At 44.5% G+C, this 17,820-nt stretch overlaps 1 protein-coding gene across 4 annotated transcripts in view; it reads right to left on the bottom strand.

Moving 5' to 3' along the window:
* ankrd13b (ankyrin repeat domain 13B) overlaps positions 1-17,820 on the bottom strand; it is a 353,491-nt gene that overhangs the window by 81,991 nt on the left and 253,680 nt on the right. For all 4 annotated transcript variants that reach the window (XM_080210421.1, XM_080210424.1, XM_080210423.1 and 1 more), the window contains exons 3-4: positions 4,673-4,797; positions 1,910-1,955 (exon numbers count right to left, since the gene is read on the bottom strand). In XM_080210421.1, coding sequence (XP_080066547.1) covers positions 1,910-1,955; positions 4,673-4,797 — 171 coding nt within the window. The remainder of the gene's footprint in view (positions 1-1,909; positions 1,956-4,672; positions 4,798-17,820) is intronic.

The raw sequence follows: 17,820 nt of genomic DNA, 5'->3' as shown, positions 1-17,820 counted from the left end.
AGTGATAGCTGACAGTAGCAGGCCATGAGAGGCAGCAGGCCATGCGTTTAACCCCATGTCAAAGAATTGAATGTATAAATCTGGCACTGAGGGAAGGGTGCACTTACTGTGGCTCCATTTTTTAGATACAATACCAAATCAAGACTCCCATCTACCCTTTCAGGTTAATGCAAAAGATCCCACGGCAGAGTCAAAAGAGTAGGGAAGGTATCCCCACTGTCCTGGTCAATATTCATCCATAGAAACTAAAAGCAGAAGTAGGCCATTCAGCCCTTCAAGTCTGTTCTGCCATTCATTTTTTTCATGGCTGATCATCAAATTCAATATTCTGATCCTGCCTTCCCCCATATCCTTGATCCCTTTAGCCCCAAGAGCTACAACTAATTTCTTCTTAAAATCACACAATGATTTGGCCTCAACTACTTTCTGTGGTAATGAATTCCACACATTCACCACCTTCTGGATGAAGGAATTTCTCCTCATCTCAATCCTGAAAGGTTTACACGCTTATCCTCAAACTATGACCCCAAAGGGATTTTCATAGTAGCTTCATTGCAATGTTAATATAAGCCCACTTGTGACACTAATAAATAAACTTTTAAACTAGCTCTGGACTCTCCCACCATCAGGAACATTCTTTCTGAATCTATACTGTCTAGCCCTGTTAAAATTCTATAAGTTTCTATGAGCTCCCCTCTTGCTCTTCTAAACTCCAATTAATATCATTCTAACCAACTTAGTCTGTCCTCATATGACAGACTTGCCATCCTAGGAATCAGCCTGGTAAACCTTCACTGTAATCCCTCTATAGCAAAGACATTCTTCCTCAGATAAGGAATCAACAGCCCAGAAACAGCTTGGCAGGTCATTAACATATTGCTGTTCATGTATCCTTGCTATGTGCAAATTGGCTGCTGCATTTCCCACATTACTACGGTGGCTACACTTCAAATGTACTTCATTGCCTGCTAAGTGCTTCTGGGAGGCTGTGACAGAAATGCGACGCTACATTCCACCTCCATTGCACGACATGAGAGTCCATTCTAAGTGTCCTCTTTTGAATGGACCTACCTTGCGTTAAGTTGATCTTTCTCTACACCCTAGCTATGACTGTAACACTACATTCTACACTCTCTCATTTCTTTCTCCGGGAACGGTAGAGTGTATGTCTGTATAACGCACAAGAAACAATACTTTTTATTGTATGCTAATAAAAGATGTCCAAAGTCCAAAGATATGTGGGTTAGGTTGATTGGCCATGCTAAAATTTCCCCTTGGTGTCCTGAGATGTGTAGGTTAGAGGGATTAGCGGGTAAGTGTGTAGGAATATGGGGATAGGGTCTGGGTGGGATTGTGATTGGTACAGACTCGATGGGTCAGATGGCCTCTTTCTGCGCTGTAGGGTTTCTATGATTCTATGATGTGACAATAATAAATCAAATCAAATCTTTGACACCAGCCTCTTTGCCAGGTTTAGCCTTGTTCTCAATCATTCTCACATTCCTCAAAATAGTGCTCTTATACTGACGCACCACTTTAAGATTCACTCCCTGTAATCTCCTATTAGAGATAAAGGCTGGAATTTTATCGCCCTGCCCACCACGGGAATTGGAGACGGCGTGGGGCGGACCACGGAAAAATCCGTTAACATCGGGTGGGATTTTACAGTTCTTGGACAAGCGAGGCTGTAAAAGCCCACCTATAGAGTTCTGCATTTTTAAATTCTTTCCTTGTTCCTCACTGTAAGGGTGTAAATATTACGATGCATCGGCCCTCTAGAAAGGTAAGGCATGACCAGAAAACATTGCTCTTGTGTTTTTAAAGTTTCTAAAATTCCAAATGTGGTGAAAATGATACTTCAGGAAAAAGCTTCTCAAAACCTTTGCAGAATGGATTGGATTAAACTTACCCCAGCTTGTAAACTCCCATTTCATTTCAACATAAAAATCTTGTGCCTGTTGGAAACAAAGGAAAGGGTTACAGAGTTATTAACAGACAATGCCACATTTTCAAGGTGTTATGGTGGACCTCTTCAGAGGTTTCTCTGGGGTAAGGCCCCCCCATCCTTGAATCATGTATAAAGAATTTCAACCCTGTCCCTGAATCTCCTGTGGTTAGCTGGAAGAAGTTCCAGCTTCAACGGATGGAGGGTAAGGAGATAACCCATCCTCGAAGGACTGGTTGAGCTGAAGGTGAGAAATGCAAGAATCTATGTTAGAATGATCATTCATAGACCCAGGGTGGAATGGACCTGATGGGCTGAGTGGCTCACTCCGACTCCATGGGCCAGGATTTTGTGGCCTTGCTCAAGCAAGACCAGAAATTCCCACCCGAGGTCAACGGACATTTTCATTGTCCACCCCTCACCCACTCTGGTTGTGTGGCAGACAAGGTTATTGCAGAAGGTCGAGGGACATGGAGTTGGGGGTAGGGTGTTAGCATGGATAGAGGATTGGTTGTCAAATAGGAGGCAGAGAGTGGGGGTCAACGGGTGCTATTCGGATTGGCGGATGGTGACTAGTGGAGTGCCCCAGGGGTCGGTGCTGGGGCCTCAGCTTTTTACCATTTATATAGATGATCTGGAGGAGGGAACCGAGTGTAGAGTGTCGAAATTTGCTGATGACACCAAGATTGGGGGAACGGCAAATTGTGCGGAGGGTGTGGAGAGTCTGCAGAAGGATCTAGATAGGCTGGGCGAATGGGCCAGGAAATGGCAAATGGAATTTAATGTTGGCAAGTGTGAGGTGGTCCACTTTGGTAGGAAAAATGGTAGGAAGGACTATTACTTACGAGGCGAAAAACTGCAGCAGGCGACGGTGCAGAGGGACCTCGGGGCCCTTGTGCATGAGTCGCAAAAACCCAGCTTGCAGGTGCAGCAGGTGGTCAGGAAGGCGAATGGGATGCTGGCCTTCATAGCGAGGGGGATTGAATATAAAAGTAGGGAGGTCTTGCTGCAGCTGTATAGGGCATTGGTGAGGCCGCAGCTGGAGTACTGTGTGCAGTTTTGGGCGCCGCACCTGCGCAAAGATATTTTGGCCTTGGAGGGAGTGCAGAGGAGGTTTACTAGGCTGATACCGGAGTTGAGGGGGTTGAGCTATGAGGAGAGGCTGAATAAACTGGGCTTGTACCCGTTAGAGTTTAGAAGAATGAGGGGAGATCTCATTGAGACGTATAAGATGATGAATGGGATAGATAGGATAGAGGTGGAGAGACTCTTCCCGCTCAAAAAAGACAGTAGGACTAGGGGGCACAGCCTCAAGATAAAAGGGGGGCGGTTTAGAACGGAGTTGAGGAGGAACTTCTTCACTCAAAGGGTGGTGAATCTCTGGAATTCTCTGCCCGTTGAAGTGGTGGAGGCTGCCTCGCTAAATATTTTTAAGACGCGGGTTGATGGGTTTTTGATAAGAGAGGGGATTAAGGGTTATGGGGAGAAAGCGGGAAAGAGGAACTGAGCAGCGACAGATCAGCCATGATCTTATTGAATGGCGGGGCAGGCTCGAAGGGCTAGATGGCCTACTCCTGCTCCTATTTCTTATGTTCTTATGTTCTTATGTTTAAGGCAGTAGAATTCTGGCTTAGATTTCCTTGCATTTTCATGTCAATGTAATATGAAAAATAAAGGCTTTGTTTGCAATATGTCTACAAAAGCTACCAATGTGTTCAATCATTTAGTCAAGGCTCTCTTACTTTTGACTTCTGAGCTGTCTCTTTCTTCAATATTATTAAATTAGAAAGAGTGCAGAAAAGATTTACTAGGATGCTACTGGGACTTGATGTTTTGAGTTGTAAGGATAGGCTGGAAAGACTGGGGCTTTTTTCCCTGGAGTGTAGGGGGCTTGAGAGTAATCTTATAGAAGTCTATAAAATAATGAGGGGCACAGATAAGGTAAATAGTCAATATTTTTTCCAAAAAGTAGGGGAGTCTAAAACTAGAGGGTGTAAGTTTAAGGGGAGAGATATACAAAAGAGTCCAGAGGGGCAATTTTTTCACTCAGAGGGTGATGAGTGTGTGGAATGGACTGCCAGAGGCAGTACAGGTGGAGGGTGCAATTTTGTCTTTTAAAAAGCATTTAGATAGTTACATGGCTATAGAGGGATATGGGCCAAATACAGGCAATTGAGACTAGCTTAGTGATAAAAACTGGGTGGCATAGACAAGTTGGGATGAAGGGCCTGTTTCCATGCTGTAAGCCTCTCTGACTAGTACATACTATTGACATTTGTTTTCCTATTTTTTGCACCAGCACTTGTACACCTGCCCTGCTAACAGGTAAATTTACTTTCAATTTTGTGAAGAGTTCTCGTTTTCTCTCCTATTATTGTCTCCCCACATTAGATACCTTCCCTGTTGGAAAGGAGAGTTTGGCGGAAGCCTGGTCCCAGGCCTTTGGCAGTGACCGGCAGTTTGTGCATATCGGCTGGGAAGAGAAACCAGGCCTCTGATTTTCCCCTGAATGTGGAGAAGCACCTACAACTTCCAGTGATGGTAAGGCTAGGCTCTGAAAGGATGAGGACTCAATGTCGCCATTCACCCAGGGAACACAGAAACCGGTGACAACTGCCTAATTTCCTTTCCCCCTATCCCCTGCCATCCCCACAAAATCCAGCATTAGAAATATCCACAAGGAGCCTAACTGAGAGCGGAAAGATTGTGAGAATGCTGCTGCTTTACCTGACGGAGTTTCTCTAATAGACACGGGATCCCTGACAATCGTTTAATAGATCTTTGGTAATCGCGATATTGAAGAACAAGTTGCACCAACTCCAAGTCCCCTGTACTTATAGCTTCCTGGAGACCTGCAAATAGAAAAGGAATAAAAATGGACTGTGTAAAAAAACCAACAACAAGGTTGATGAACTCTGTAGGTGAAAGCAAGTGACTTACTCCCGTAGATCTTTAATAAACATTTCATTTGGATTTTGATGGCTGTTTTAATGAAAAGTATTTTCCACAACACAAGAGCTCCTGTTGAGAAAGCAGTGTCTGATGAAAATGGCCCCTGCCAAAGAATTGCTGTTATGTTGCATCATTTGTTAACACTGTAGTGATGTGGTGGCACAGTGGTTAGCACCGCTGCCTCACAGCGCCAGGGACCCAGGTTCAGTTCCTAGCTTGGGTCACTGTCTGCATGGGTTTCCTCCGGGTGCTCCGGTTTCCTCCCAGACTCCAAAGATGTGGGTTAGGCAGATTGACCATGCTAAATTGACCCTGAGTGTCAGAATTAGCAGGATAAATACATAGAGTTACATGGATAGGGCCGGGGTGGGACTGTGGTCAGTGCAGGCTCAATGGGCCAAATGGCCTTCTTCTGCACAGTATAGATTCTATGAAACAGGCAGATGTTATCCTGATACTCTGCTGCACACCCCCACCACTTGTACACAGAGGAGTATCACAGATACATGGGCCATGGATTTCCCATTCATTGAAGCACAATTTAAATGTTTTACTGTAAATTCACTTTGTCCCTTTAAGGTCACCACTTCAAATATTCCTGATGGGAGAATGTCAAGTCAATATAACTGAAACCCTTTTTAACGTAACAGGGCAGTTGTAAGATTTGTACAATTCTGGCTCCAGGTCAGATACACTGACTGTAAAATGACAGACTGATTTTTCTTTTATTCATTTAAGGACAATAATGAACCAGATGGATTTTTACAACAATCGACAATGGTTTCATTGTCATCTAAGCAGCATGTCTGTCGGACTGTGAGAGGAAACAGGAGCACCTGGAGGAAACCCCCAAAGACATGGGGAGAACATGCAGACATTCACCCAAGCCAGGAATCGAACGCAGGTCTCTGACACTGTGAGGCAGTAGTGCTAACCACGGTCCCACTGTACTGCCCAGAGTTAGTATGTGGACCTAGATGCTCCTTCTAAATACATATTGAGTATTAATATTATTTGTCAGAACTTTTGTTCCAAATCATTTCACTTCAGTAGATGTTAGTTCTATGGGGATGATTTCAGTGTAATCAGTGATAGAACCAAAGCACCAGAGTCCTGATTCCCCATGGGTGACATGGTGGCACAGTTGTTAGCACTGCTGCCTCACGGTGCCAGGGACCCAGGTTTGATTCCCAGCTTGGGTCACTGTCTGTGCGGAGTTTGCATGCTCTCCCCGCATCCGCATGGGTTTCCTCCGGAGATGAGGGGGTTGGACTATGAAGAGAGACTAAATAGACTGGGTCTGTACTCGTTGGAGTTTAGAAGGATGAGGGGGGATCTTATAGAGACATATAAGATAATGAAGGGGGTGGAAAGGGTAGAGGTAGAGAGATTCTTCCCGCTCAGAAAGGATAGCAGGACTAGAGGGCACAGCCTCAAGATAAGGTGGGGGGGCGGTTTAGAACGGAGTTGAGGAGGAACTTCTTCACTCAAAGGGTGGTGAATCTCTGGAATTCTCTGCCCGTTGAAGTGGTGGAGGCTACCTTGCTAAATATATTTAAGACATGGGTACATAGGTTTTTGGTAGGCAAGGGGATTAAGGGTTATGGAGAGAAAGCGGGAAAGTGGAACTGAGACACTTCAGATCAGCCATGATCTTATTGAATGGCGGGGCAGGCTCGAAGGGCTAGATGGCCTACTCCTGCTCCTATTTCTTATGTTCTTATGTTCTCCCACAGTCTGAAAGATCTGCTGGTTAGGTGCATTGATCTGAACAGGCAGCGGAGTGTGGTGACTCAGGGAATTTCACAGTAACTTAATTGCAGCATTAATATAAGCTTTATTTGTGACTAATAAATAAACTTTTAAAACTTCACTTGATTCTCCACCTATATTCCTGACAGTGAGAGTAGCTGCCCACTGTTAGAACTGCGCTGCAGTTTATATTTAAATTTAAAACCACATGTCTGCTTCAAAACTCCACCAGGCTAATAGATATGATCGGTGCAACTTGTGGGCCGAAGGGCCTGTTTGTGCTGTAGTGTTCTATGTAATGTGAAGTGCCTTTCACTGTGTAACAAAAATCACTGCTTGGAGTCCTGCTGGCATTCATTGCATACACTGAATGGACAACAAATGTTAGCCTTGCTGGCAACATTCAAATTCGCTGAATGGATTAACAACTGGTATGAGAGTTCTGAACTGTAGAGTATCCATCTGACGTAATGTACAATTCCAAATGTAATTTTTGGCTATAATATTCATTACATATTCATAACAAGCTGGCACCGGAGAATCAGAGTAAGAAGTTTCACAACACCAGGTTAAAATCCAACAGGTTTATTTGGCAGCGCAAGCTTTTGGAGTCTCGCTCCTCCTTCAGGTGAGTGAGGAGTCGTGTTCACAAACAGGGCATATACAGACACAAACTCAATTTACAAGATAATGGTTGGAATGGAATAATCTGAATGGAGAGAGGGCCAAGCACAGGTTAAAGAGGTATGTATTGTCTCCAGCCAGGACAGTTAGTGAGATTTTGCTGTAGATTTTGGTGCAGAGTTGATGGGCTGAATGGCCTCCTTTTGCACTGTAGGGATTCTATGATTCTCGAATAAGGCATTATTGGAATATCTCGCCACACATTCTGGCCTTGAACTGCAAAATGGACTTCAAATCAAAAGAGGTGCGATTGGAATTTTGACTATTACTCAGAATGAATGGCTGTGACAGTCTGAGAGGTAATTACAAGCCTGTGAGTTACAAGCAGCCTAATGTGAGAAAAATAACAGTAATCAATGTCATGCCTGCGATGCTTCCTTTATTTAACTACAAAAATTATAGATCCTCAAGTAATGAAATTTTGAAAAGTAAGATTGAGTTTGATTTTAATTGATTTTGCAACCTAATAAAGAGTTGAGAAGTGTCCCGACATGTGCAGTCAGGTCCTCCAGCACTTCCTACATGGCCTACATACAATCACACCTTATCGTGCAGCCAATATCCAATTCCAATATTAATTTCAACTCAGCTATAGTAAGTCAACAAAGCCATTCAGCTGCAGAATCAAGGGAGGTGGGAAGGAGACAGTGGTGTAGTTGTAATATCATTCAATTAGTAACATGGTGCCCCAGGCTAATGCACTGGGGACATGAGTTCAAATCCCACCACTGCAGCTGGTGGAATTTAAATGAAAAAAAAACTCAATTTACAAGATAATAGTTGGAATGCAAGTCTTTACAGATAATCAAGTCTTAAAGATACAGACAATGTGAAAGGAGAGAGGGCCAAGCACACGTTAAAGAGGTGTATATTGTCTCCAATATAATGTAAAGTGAGTCTCAGCAATTCACATCTCAGTAATGGTGATCATGCCAACTTTCACTGATTGTCATAAGAACCCATCTGGTTCCCTATTGATTTGATTTATTATTGTCAAATTTATAAGTATACAGTGAAAAATTTCTTGCCCGCTATTACAAAGAGTACGCTACATAGAGAAGGAAAGGAGAGAGTGGAGAATGTAGTATTACAGTCATAGCTAAGATGTAGAGAAAGATTGGTCCATTCAAAAGTCTGTCGGCAGCATGGAAGAACCTGTTCTTGAGTCGGTTGGTACATGATCTCAGACTTTTGTATCTTTTTCCCGATTGAAGAAGGTGAAAGAGAATATGTCCAGGGTGCGTAGGGTCCTTGAATATGCTGGCTGCTTTTCCAAGGCAGCAGGAAGTGTAGACAGTGCCAATGGATGGGAGGCTGATTTGAGTGATGCACAGGGCTTTATTCATGACCCTTTGTAGTTTCTTGCGAGTCTTGGGCAGAGCAGGAGCCATACCAAACTGTGATATAATCAGAAAGAATGTTTTCTGTGCTGCATCTATAGAAGTTGATGAGAGTCGTAGCGGACATGCCAAATTTCCTTAGTCTCCTGAGAGAGGCGTTGGTGGGCTTTCTTAACTATGGCATCAGCATTCAGAGACCAGGACAAGTTGTTGGTGATCTGGATACCTAAAAACTTCAATCCCTCGACCTGGAATCTGTCTCTGAGATTTCAAAAGTTGGGAATGGCAAACGGACAGATCAGTTCTCAATTTCAAACAAAAGATTTCTAATGCTTGTTTTTACTGAATTTATTCCAATGTCTACTGTCGCTGATCTGGAAATCTTGTGCATATTCCATTTGGTTCGCTGCTTTTGTCTCTGCATGAAAAGTTATTTAGTCATCAGATTTCATTTGATTCACAAACTGGCTCCCAGTTTTTTTTATCCTGAAGTGACGCTGTTGGAATTTCCAATTTTCCTGCTAATGGTCTGAGCTTGGGAGCAATGTGGAATGCTCCACATCGCTGAATTGATCCTATCAGCGGTGGGAAAGATAGTGTTTGGAGACAATCTATCCAGAAGCTATAAGCAGGTAAACCTTATCTGCATCACAGTGGCTTGGAAAGCTATTGTATATGTAAATGAAATTTACACGAACGGGTTGTATGAAGAATTGGACATTGGTTTGATTTGTCTCTCTGCTAGGAAAGGCATACCTGGGCCTGAGTTCATAGCAAAATACCAGCCCCTGATTCAGCACTAAGGGGACCTGGAGTAGCGCAATGAACCCGTGTAAGAAGTCACGGTGGCATTGAAAGTGGCTTTCTTTTGAGAGTGATATTATGCGATGTTATTGGGCCAAATTTATCGAGACGTTTCTAGCTCTGGAAATCGTTATCTAGAGGCAGAATTTCTGTAAATTCAATTATTTCAAATGAAAAATTGTATAGACATTTTGGGGGGAGGAGCCGGGTGGGGGAGCAGAGTGAACCGAAGCAGATTGCTCCTAGAGAATTATAGAATCTCCATGGTGTAAAAGGAGGCCATTCAGCCCATCGAGTCTGCACTGACTGTTCAACAGAACATCTCCCCCAGGCCCTATCCCCATAATCCCACGTATTTACCCCATTAATCCCCCTAATCTTTGGGCACTCGGGGGCAATTTAGCATGGTCAATTCACTGAACCTGCACGTCTTTGCACTGTGGGAGGAAACCAGAGCATCTGAAGGAAACCCATGCAGACACGGGAAGAATGTGCAAATTCCTCACAGTCATCAAGGTTGGAACTGAACTCAGGTCCCTGGCACTATGAGGCAGCAGTGCTAACCACTATGCCACCCTGAAGTTGATAGGCTGCATGGCCTCCCACTATGCTGTTATGTCTCCGTGAGTCTAAAAGGAACAAGTTGAGAAGTTTGAAGCAAATACTGCAGTAACATTTCAAGGGTTAAATCTTGACTTCTGTGTAATTTATGTAAGAATAGGGTGGCCACATTCCAACCAATCCCTATTTCCATTGGCTCATCCCACCAGAAGGATGTGGAGTCTTTGGAGGGAGTACAGAACAGGTTTACCAGGATGTTGCCTGGTATGGAGGGTATTAGCTATGGGGAGAGGTTGAATAAACTGGGATTGTTCTCCCTGGAAAGACGGAGGCTGAGGGGTGACTTGATAGAATTTTCTAGAATTATGAGGGGTGTAGATAGGGTGAACAGCTGGAAGCTTTGTCCCAGGGCAGAAATGCCAATTACAAGGGGGCACAAGTTCAAAGTAAGGGCGGGGGGGGAAGGATCAGTAGAGAGGTGTAGGGGAAGTTTTTTACACAGAGGGTGGTGGGGGCCTGGAAAGCATTGCCAAGTGAGGTGGTTGAGACAGACACATTAGTGACATTTAAGGCTGAATAGACACAAGAACAGGTGGGGAATAGAGGAATACAGGCTAGATAGGACAACATGATCGGCACGGGCTTGGTGAGCCGAAAGGCCTGTCCCTGTGCTGTACTGTTCTTTGCTCTTTATCTGTATCCATCAGCAACAACTGAACAGTTCTAAGAGTGACAGTGGAAACTATGAGAAGGATGATATTTTCCCAATCTGTTAACAGTACTGCAGCCACGGAGAGCTTTGTCTTTCAGCAAAGTGATTCAGGAATTCAGACACGTATTATTCATAATGTTTTGACCACAGGGCTGAAGATTGTCAGCAATTATGTGCCCAAATTTCCAATTTGGGTTAATAACGTGAAAAGCTCCTTGTTGCACATTCCCAAACATAGTGGATGAATAATCCAAACCAATGCATTTTGTTCTAAACTTTACACCATGTTCCCAGCTGTTTAATATTTTCCTTATAACGGGCTATAATTTGGCAGATAATTTAGCCAAGGATGTGTGGGTTAGGTTGATTGGCCATGCTAAATTGCACCTTATTGTCAGGGGGACTAAGTCAGTGAGATTACGGGGGTAGAGCCTGGGCAGGATTGTTGTTGGTGCAGACTCGATGGGCCGAATGGCCTCTTTTTGCACTGTAGGGATTCTATGATTCTTTCAAGCAACAAAATCTTACATCTCCAAACTTTGGGGCGGCACGTTGGCACAGCAGTTGGCGCTACCCCTCAGCCTCCGTCTTTCCTGGGCGAACCATTGTTGTAAAAACCCGTCTGGTTCATTAATGTGCTTTAGGGAAGGAAATCTGCCACCCTCTCCTGATCTGGCCTATACGTGAGTCCAGAGCCACAGCAATGTGGTTGACTCTCAAATACCCTCTGAAATGGAGGGCAGTTAGGGAAGGGAAATAATTGCTGGCCCAGTCAGCGATGAACACATCCGTAAAATGAATAAATAAAATAAAAACAAACTAGTCTTTGAAGCTGGCAGCGATATCTTGGAAATTGGGGATCAATGAGTGGGGAAAGTGACCCCAGACAGTGACCCCAGCCGGGAATCGAAGCCGGGTCCCTGGCGCTGTGAGGCAGCAGGGTTAACCATTGTGCCGTCTTTAAGAGAAGCAGGAACATTGACGTTCAGCTAAATAAAGAACCGTAATTCATCATTGATTCAGGAAGGGGACGTGCAAATAAAGAAATGTGAATTTGTTGGGTGAAATATTCTGAGCAGCTGAATGCCTTGGGTTCAGCCAATGGGGATGAATCATAGCTGACAAAAAATACAATTACAGAACACGCCAATCCATAATTGAGTGTCAACCAAGCTCCCCTTCTGTCTGCTGCTGCAATGGTGTCCCAATTTGTTACGTTTCTTCAAACAAATTGTCAAACAATTGATGGACTTTGGTCTCCTTCTACTGAGATTGTTTAACTTCAAATTCCCCAGCAATGTAAGATAGATAATCCATTCTAATTTTACTCTGTCCGGACAATATTTTATTTTCCAAAACAAGTGATGGCTCGGGATGACAAAAAACAGAAACAGATAACAAGGAGGAATTAATTGAATTACACATGGAACAAATTATCACTGCTTGGACCCGATAGCTCAGTCGCTGCTGATTATTACCAATAGCCTGGCAGGAAGCTAAGGAAATTTGGCATGTCCTCTACGATTCTCACCAATTTTTTCAGATGCATCATAGAAAGCATCCTTTCTGGTTGTATCACAGCTTGGTACAGCTCCTGCTCTGCCCAAGACTGCAAGGAACTACAAATGGTCGTAGACCAGTCCATCACGCAAACCAGCCTCCCATCCATTAACTCTGTCTATATTTTCCACCATCCCGGAAAAGCAGTCAGCATAATCAAGGACCTTATGCATCCCGAACATTCTCTCTTCCACATTCTCCCATCGAGAATGTGCTAGCCGACTCAAGAACAGCATCTTCCCTGCTGCCATCAGACTTTTGAATGGACCTACCTTATAATAAGTTGGTCCTTCTCTACACCCTAGCTATGACTGTAACACCACATTCTGCACCCTCGCCTTTTCTTTTCCCTTATGTGCCCCATGAATGGTATATTGGCCGGGATTCTCCCAAAAAAATTCTAAATCCCCAATTCGCAGTAACTCCTCCTGGATTTTTGAGCGAGATTTTCAGATTGAATCTGTCACACTCTGAACAGTACAGAGTGCTCTAGCAGGATTCCCTTTGAAAATCAGGGGGCTGGGTCCATTCCCGCTGGAGAGGCTGCGAGCATAGCACTGAATAGGCCACTGTGCGTGTCCCAATCTGTCAGAGAGGAGATCAGCGCATGCACAGTGCCCCGTATTGCTGGCCTCCTGATCATCGGCCAGCCCGATCATTGGCCAGCCCCGCAACTCCTCATCGCTCACCTTCCAACCCACCTCCCTCCCAGCCCCCCAACGCCCCACCATGCTTCAACCGCTTCTCTTACCTTGCTGGGCCAGCCCAATGTCCCCCTTTCACTCATCCTGATCTCTTAAGCCTCCACTCGACCAGCCCCAATCTCCCAATCCCCCTACCTGATGCCCCTTGGGGCATTGCCCCTGGAGCAGGATGGCATTGCCCAAGAGGCACCCAACCTTACTCCCATCCTCCTGAGGGGGCCTCCATGGCTTCTGTTCATTTCAGCGATGTTAGGCCGCCTGTAAACCATTAGTAGGGAGCACTTGCAAATCCTGCTGGAGTGAACCACTCCCGGTGGGATGGGGAGAGACACTAGCTGGCCTGAAGACTTCAATCCCAGGCCCACTAATGATAGGCAAATGGAGATTATAATATTGAAATCAGCCCCACACCAATTTCCGGTGCAAAGCTGATGATGCTGAAAATCTTTGCCGCGGAAACGCATGGAGGCCATGGCTCTCTGTGGGAAGGCCTGAAATGGCCTCTGCTGATGTTTCCTGGTCCGCTGTCTTCTGGAGCAGCACAGTGGGTTGGGGAATCGCCCCCATTTTGTCTGTACAGCGCACAAGACACAATACTTTTCATTGTATCCCAATACATGTGACAATAACAAATCAAATCAAATCCAAAAGTTCCGTAATGCGGGCAAAACATTCCGGATGTGCTGAGGTTGATGGTCATTTTCAGGTGATTGTCTCTAGTTTTCTACCTGGAGGTGGGCAGATGGTGTCAGGTTGAGGTGCCAGAACTCCAGACATTCCTACAGACCCTGTTTCCCTGCCTCAGTGTGAGTCCTCCAGACGGATTCCACCTGCCCACAGTGGAGGTTCGGCTGCTTTCTCTATCTTTTGTTTGTTTTTTTAAGGAAACGTTGGCGAGGGAGAATGCCTCCACATTATGGATGAGTGGGAAATGGTGGAATCATTTTTCTCCCCCTCCTCCACACCCTATGGTGGTCTGCAGCAAGATGTACATTTTGGAGCGAATGTTTTAAATCTTTTGAGTTTTGAGACTTTTAACAACAGGCTCAAACAGGATTTGGGGTAATTTAAAATCGGAAGATAAAAGTTTACTCACATTTGATGAGGTGCAAGTGAACGTCAATGTTCACAGCACCAATCAGTGGGAAAACTAATCCACCATTAGCCCACCAACGATAGAATGGAGAGCCAGTTGGTTCATGGATGGTTCAGAGAAATTCTAGTCATGCATAAGAGTTTCCCATCCCTTCTCGTGCTGACTTAACCAATTTCCCCGAGATATCAGCTACAATTAGCCCCAGCACCTCCAAGCTAAGGAGTTGTGAAAATCAGCCTGGTTGATTACTGCTCCGAGGCCTACACAGTAAAGTACGTATGCACCGACATAACATAGCAACTTGTCTGTCACGCCGCAGAGATAGCTTATTCACTGTAATGTCTTCAATCAGGCCATTGAAGTTGGCCGATTAGAATACAAACACCCTGATTAGAGGGCTAATTAATAGGCCAATCAGGAAGACTTTACTTTGTCTATAACTGGGAGTGTCAGTTCCCCTGTCACTCCCAAAGGTGCACTGCTGACTGACAGCTGGTGGAATTGTAAATAGAAGGATTCTGGTGAAGGGACTTCTGCCCCCATGAACTTATTGCATTCACACTTCCTGTTCAGGCTCAAGCATGGAAACTAGTTGAATGGGTGGAGCTTGGCACCACCCCAGAAATAGCCTTTTAATTACTGCCGGGAAGGAAAACAGAAGCTTAAATACATGTGTCCCACACATACGTCCCATTCTGTGAATAGTGTGCGCATCTGTAAATGTACAAAAAAAATCATAATTACACCCCTGAGTTGCTCCATTGGGTGGCGAGCCACAGAAGTGGAACAGCCTCACTTGATTCACCTAAAAATACTCACATCCTTAGCGGTGATTATAGCAGCACGGTTGAGTATAAGTACTCAATGTTGTGCTCAGCCACAGTCTCTTTATTCTTATAGAAATAATTTTGTGTTAAAATAAAATGAGTCCCGAAGGTGGTCATTATTGACAGCTCTCTCTTTGTCTCCTGTTCACTCTCGCCCATTGTGGAACGAGTAAGTATGGGTTTTAATTTGATTTGATTGATTATTGTCACATGTATTAGTATACAGTGAAAAATATTGTTTCTTGCATGCTGTACAGACAAAGCATACTGTTCATAGGGAAGGAAAGGAATGTAATATTACAGCTAGGGTGTAGAGAAAGATCAGCTTAATGCAAAGTTGGTCCATTCAAAAGCCTGGTGGCAACAGGGAAGAAGCTGTTCTTGAGTTGGTACGTGACCCCAGACTTTGGTACCTTTTTCCTGATGGTAAAAGGTGGAAGAGAGAATGTCCTGGGTGTGAGGGTTCCTTAATTACGGTGGCTGCTTTTCCAAGGCAGCGGGAAGTGTAGACAGAGTCAGCGGATGGGAGGCTGGTTTGCGTGATGGATTTGATCTTATTTACTCATGTAAAAAGTGTTTTTGTTACAGAACGCAGCAGAATGATTTCATAATGCAGAAGATTTAATGGTGACTTAATTATGCTGTTTTAATTTGGAATCAGAACCTTTCACTCAACCGTCATGCAAACCAGCCTGCAGGTCCAGCAAACAGTCAGGAAGGCAAATGGTAAGTTGGCCTTTCATTGTAAGAAGACCTGAGTACAGGGGCAAGGGTGTCTTGCTGCAGCTGTACTGGGCCTTGGTGAGATCACGCTTGGAATATTGTGTGCAGTTTTGGTCTCCTTAACTAGGGAAGGATATACTTGCCAGAGAGGGAATGGAGCAAAGGTTCGCCAGGCAGATTCTTGGTATAGAAGGATTGTCTTATGAAGAGAAATGGGGCTGACTGGACCTGTATTCACTGGAATATAGAAGGATGAGAGGGGTTATAGTGAAATGTACAAAATTCTGACTGGGCTGGACAGGTTGGATACAGGGATGATTGTTTCCCTGGATGGAGGGTCAAGAATAAGGTCCTCAGGATTTGGGGTAGGCTGTTTAAGATTGACAGAAGGAGATATTTCTTCACATTGAGGTGATGGACCTGAGGAATGTTCTAGCATGGAAGGCCGTGGAGGTCAAATCAGTGAATGGGCAGATTTCTAGACTCTAAGGCTGTCAAGGGGTATTGGAAAGTACTGGAATATGAGATCAGCGGTGATCATGTCAGATGGCAGAGTAGGCTTGAAAGGCCGGATGGCCTACTCCTGCTCCTATTTTCTACAGTTCAATGATTAACTATTGGTAAAAGAGAACTTAAAAATATTATAAATCATCTGGTAACAAAATGCTATGGTAACAAAATGGCCGGCATGGTGGCACGGTGATTAGCACTGCTGCCTCACAGCGCCAGCAACACGGGTTCAATTCTGGCCTCGGGTCACTGTCTGTGTGGAGTGTGCTCATACTTCCCGTGTCTGCATAGGTTTCCTCTGGGTGCTCCGGTTTCCTTCCACACTCCAAAGATGTGCGAGTTAGGTGGATTGGCGATGCTAAATTGACCCTAGCGTCAGGGGGATTAGCAGGGTGGGGTTATGGGAATAGGCTTTGGGTGGTACAGACTCGATGGGCTGAATAGCCTCCTTCTGTACTGTAGAGATTCTATGATAATCTCCAATACTCTCAAAAACTTAGCTTTGCTTGTTAGAAATTCACAGCTAATTCTCTCTAATGAACCAATTACCTGGACTGTAATTTAGAAAATTTACACTGCCGAATAAACCTCATTATGTTCCTACAGGTGCTCAAAATGGTGCAATTTATTTGACAAAACTAAATTCTCAATTTACATTAAATTACCGAACACATTGAACTGTGAATGAAATTCTGTTCCTGTTTTGGCTACAGTAAGATTATTGCACTGAGCTGTTATTGATTTATAACAATGTTTATGAAGTAGGGCAGCTAGCAAAGGAAGTGACCTTAGTAAGAACTTGGTAAAAACGAGCAAAAGGAAATGACTAAAGAATACCAGATAGAGGCAAGTAAGACAGCAAAGCACGTTTCAACAAATTCACGGAACTGCCATAACAGCAGATCAAAGGTTGGAACTGCCAAAAGCCAAGTGTATGTCCAGGATCAGGTCCTCATCTTCAGACATAGAGACCATAGAACCATAGAAACCCTACAGTGCAGATGGAGGCCACTCAGCCCATCGAATCTGCACTGACAACAATCTCATCCAAGCCCTATCCCCATAATCCCACATATTTACCCCACTAATTCCTGTAACCTATGCATCCCGGGACAGTAAGGGGCAATTTAGCATGGCCAATGCACCAAACCCACACAACTTTGGATGTGCGGCTTAGGTGCATTGGCCCTGCTACTTCAGGGTAGCCATGGACTTCAGGGTAGAGGTGAAGGGTAAATAACATGATGGGGGCTCAGACTTATATGGAGAGATTATTTAAGGTTGGCTGAGTGGCTTCTTCCTTTACACCTTTCCTGCAGTCCTGCAAACTGGTGGCACAGTTGTTAGCACTGCTGCTTCACAGCTCCAGGAAACTGGGTTCAATTCTGGCCTTGGGTGACTGTGTGAAGTTTGCACATTCTCCACATGTCTGTGTGGGTTTCCTCTGGGTGCTCCAGTTTCCTCCCACAGTCCAAAGATGTGCAGATTAGGTTGATTGGCCATGCTAAAATTGCACCTTAGTGTCCCAGGATGCGGAGAATACATGGATTAGCCATGGGAAATTTGTGGGATTATGGGGATAGAGCGGGAGCGGAAAGGGCCTGAGTAAGATATTCTGTCAGCGTGTCAGCACAGACACGAAGGGCCAAA

Source organism: Carcharhinus amblyrhynchos, chromosome 23, assembly GCF_965287045.1.
Source record: "Carcharhinus amblyrhynchos chromosome 23, sCarAmb.v2.hapA, whole genome shotgun sequence".
Taxonomy (NCBI): domain Eukaryota; kingdom Metazoa; phylum Chordata; class Chondrichthyes; order Carcharhiniformes; family Carcharhinidae; genus Carcharhinus; species Carcharhinus amblyrhynchos.
This window is presented reverse-complemented; position numbering and strand designations above follow the sequence as displayed.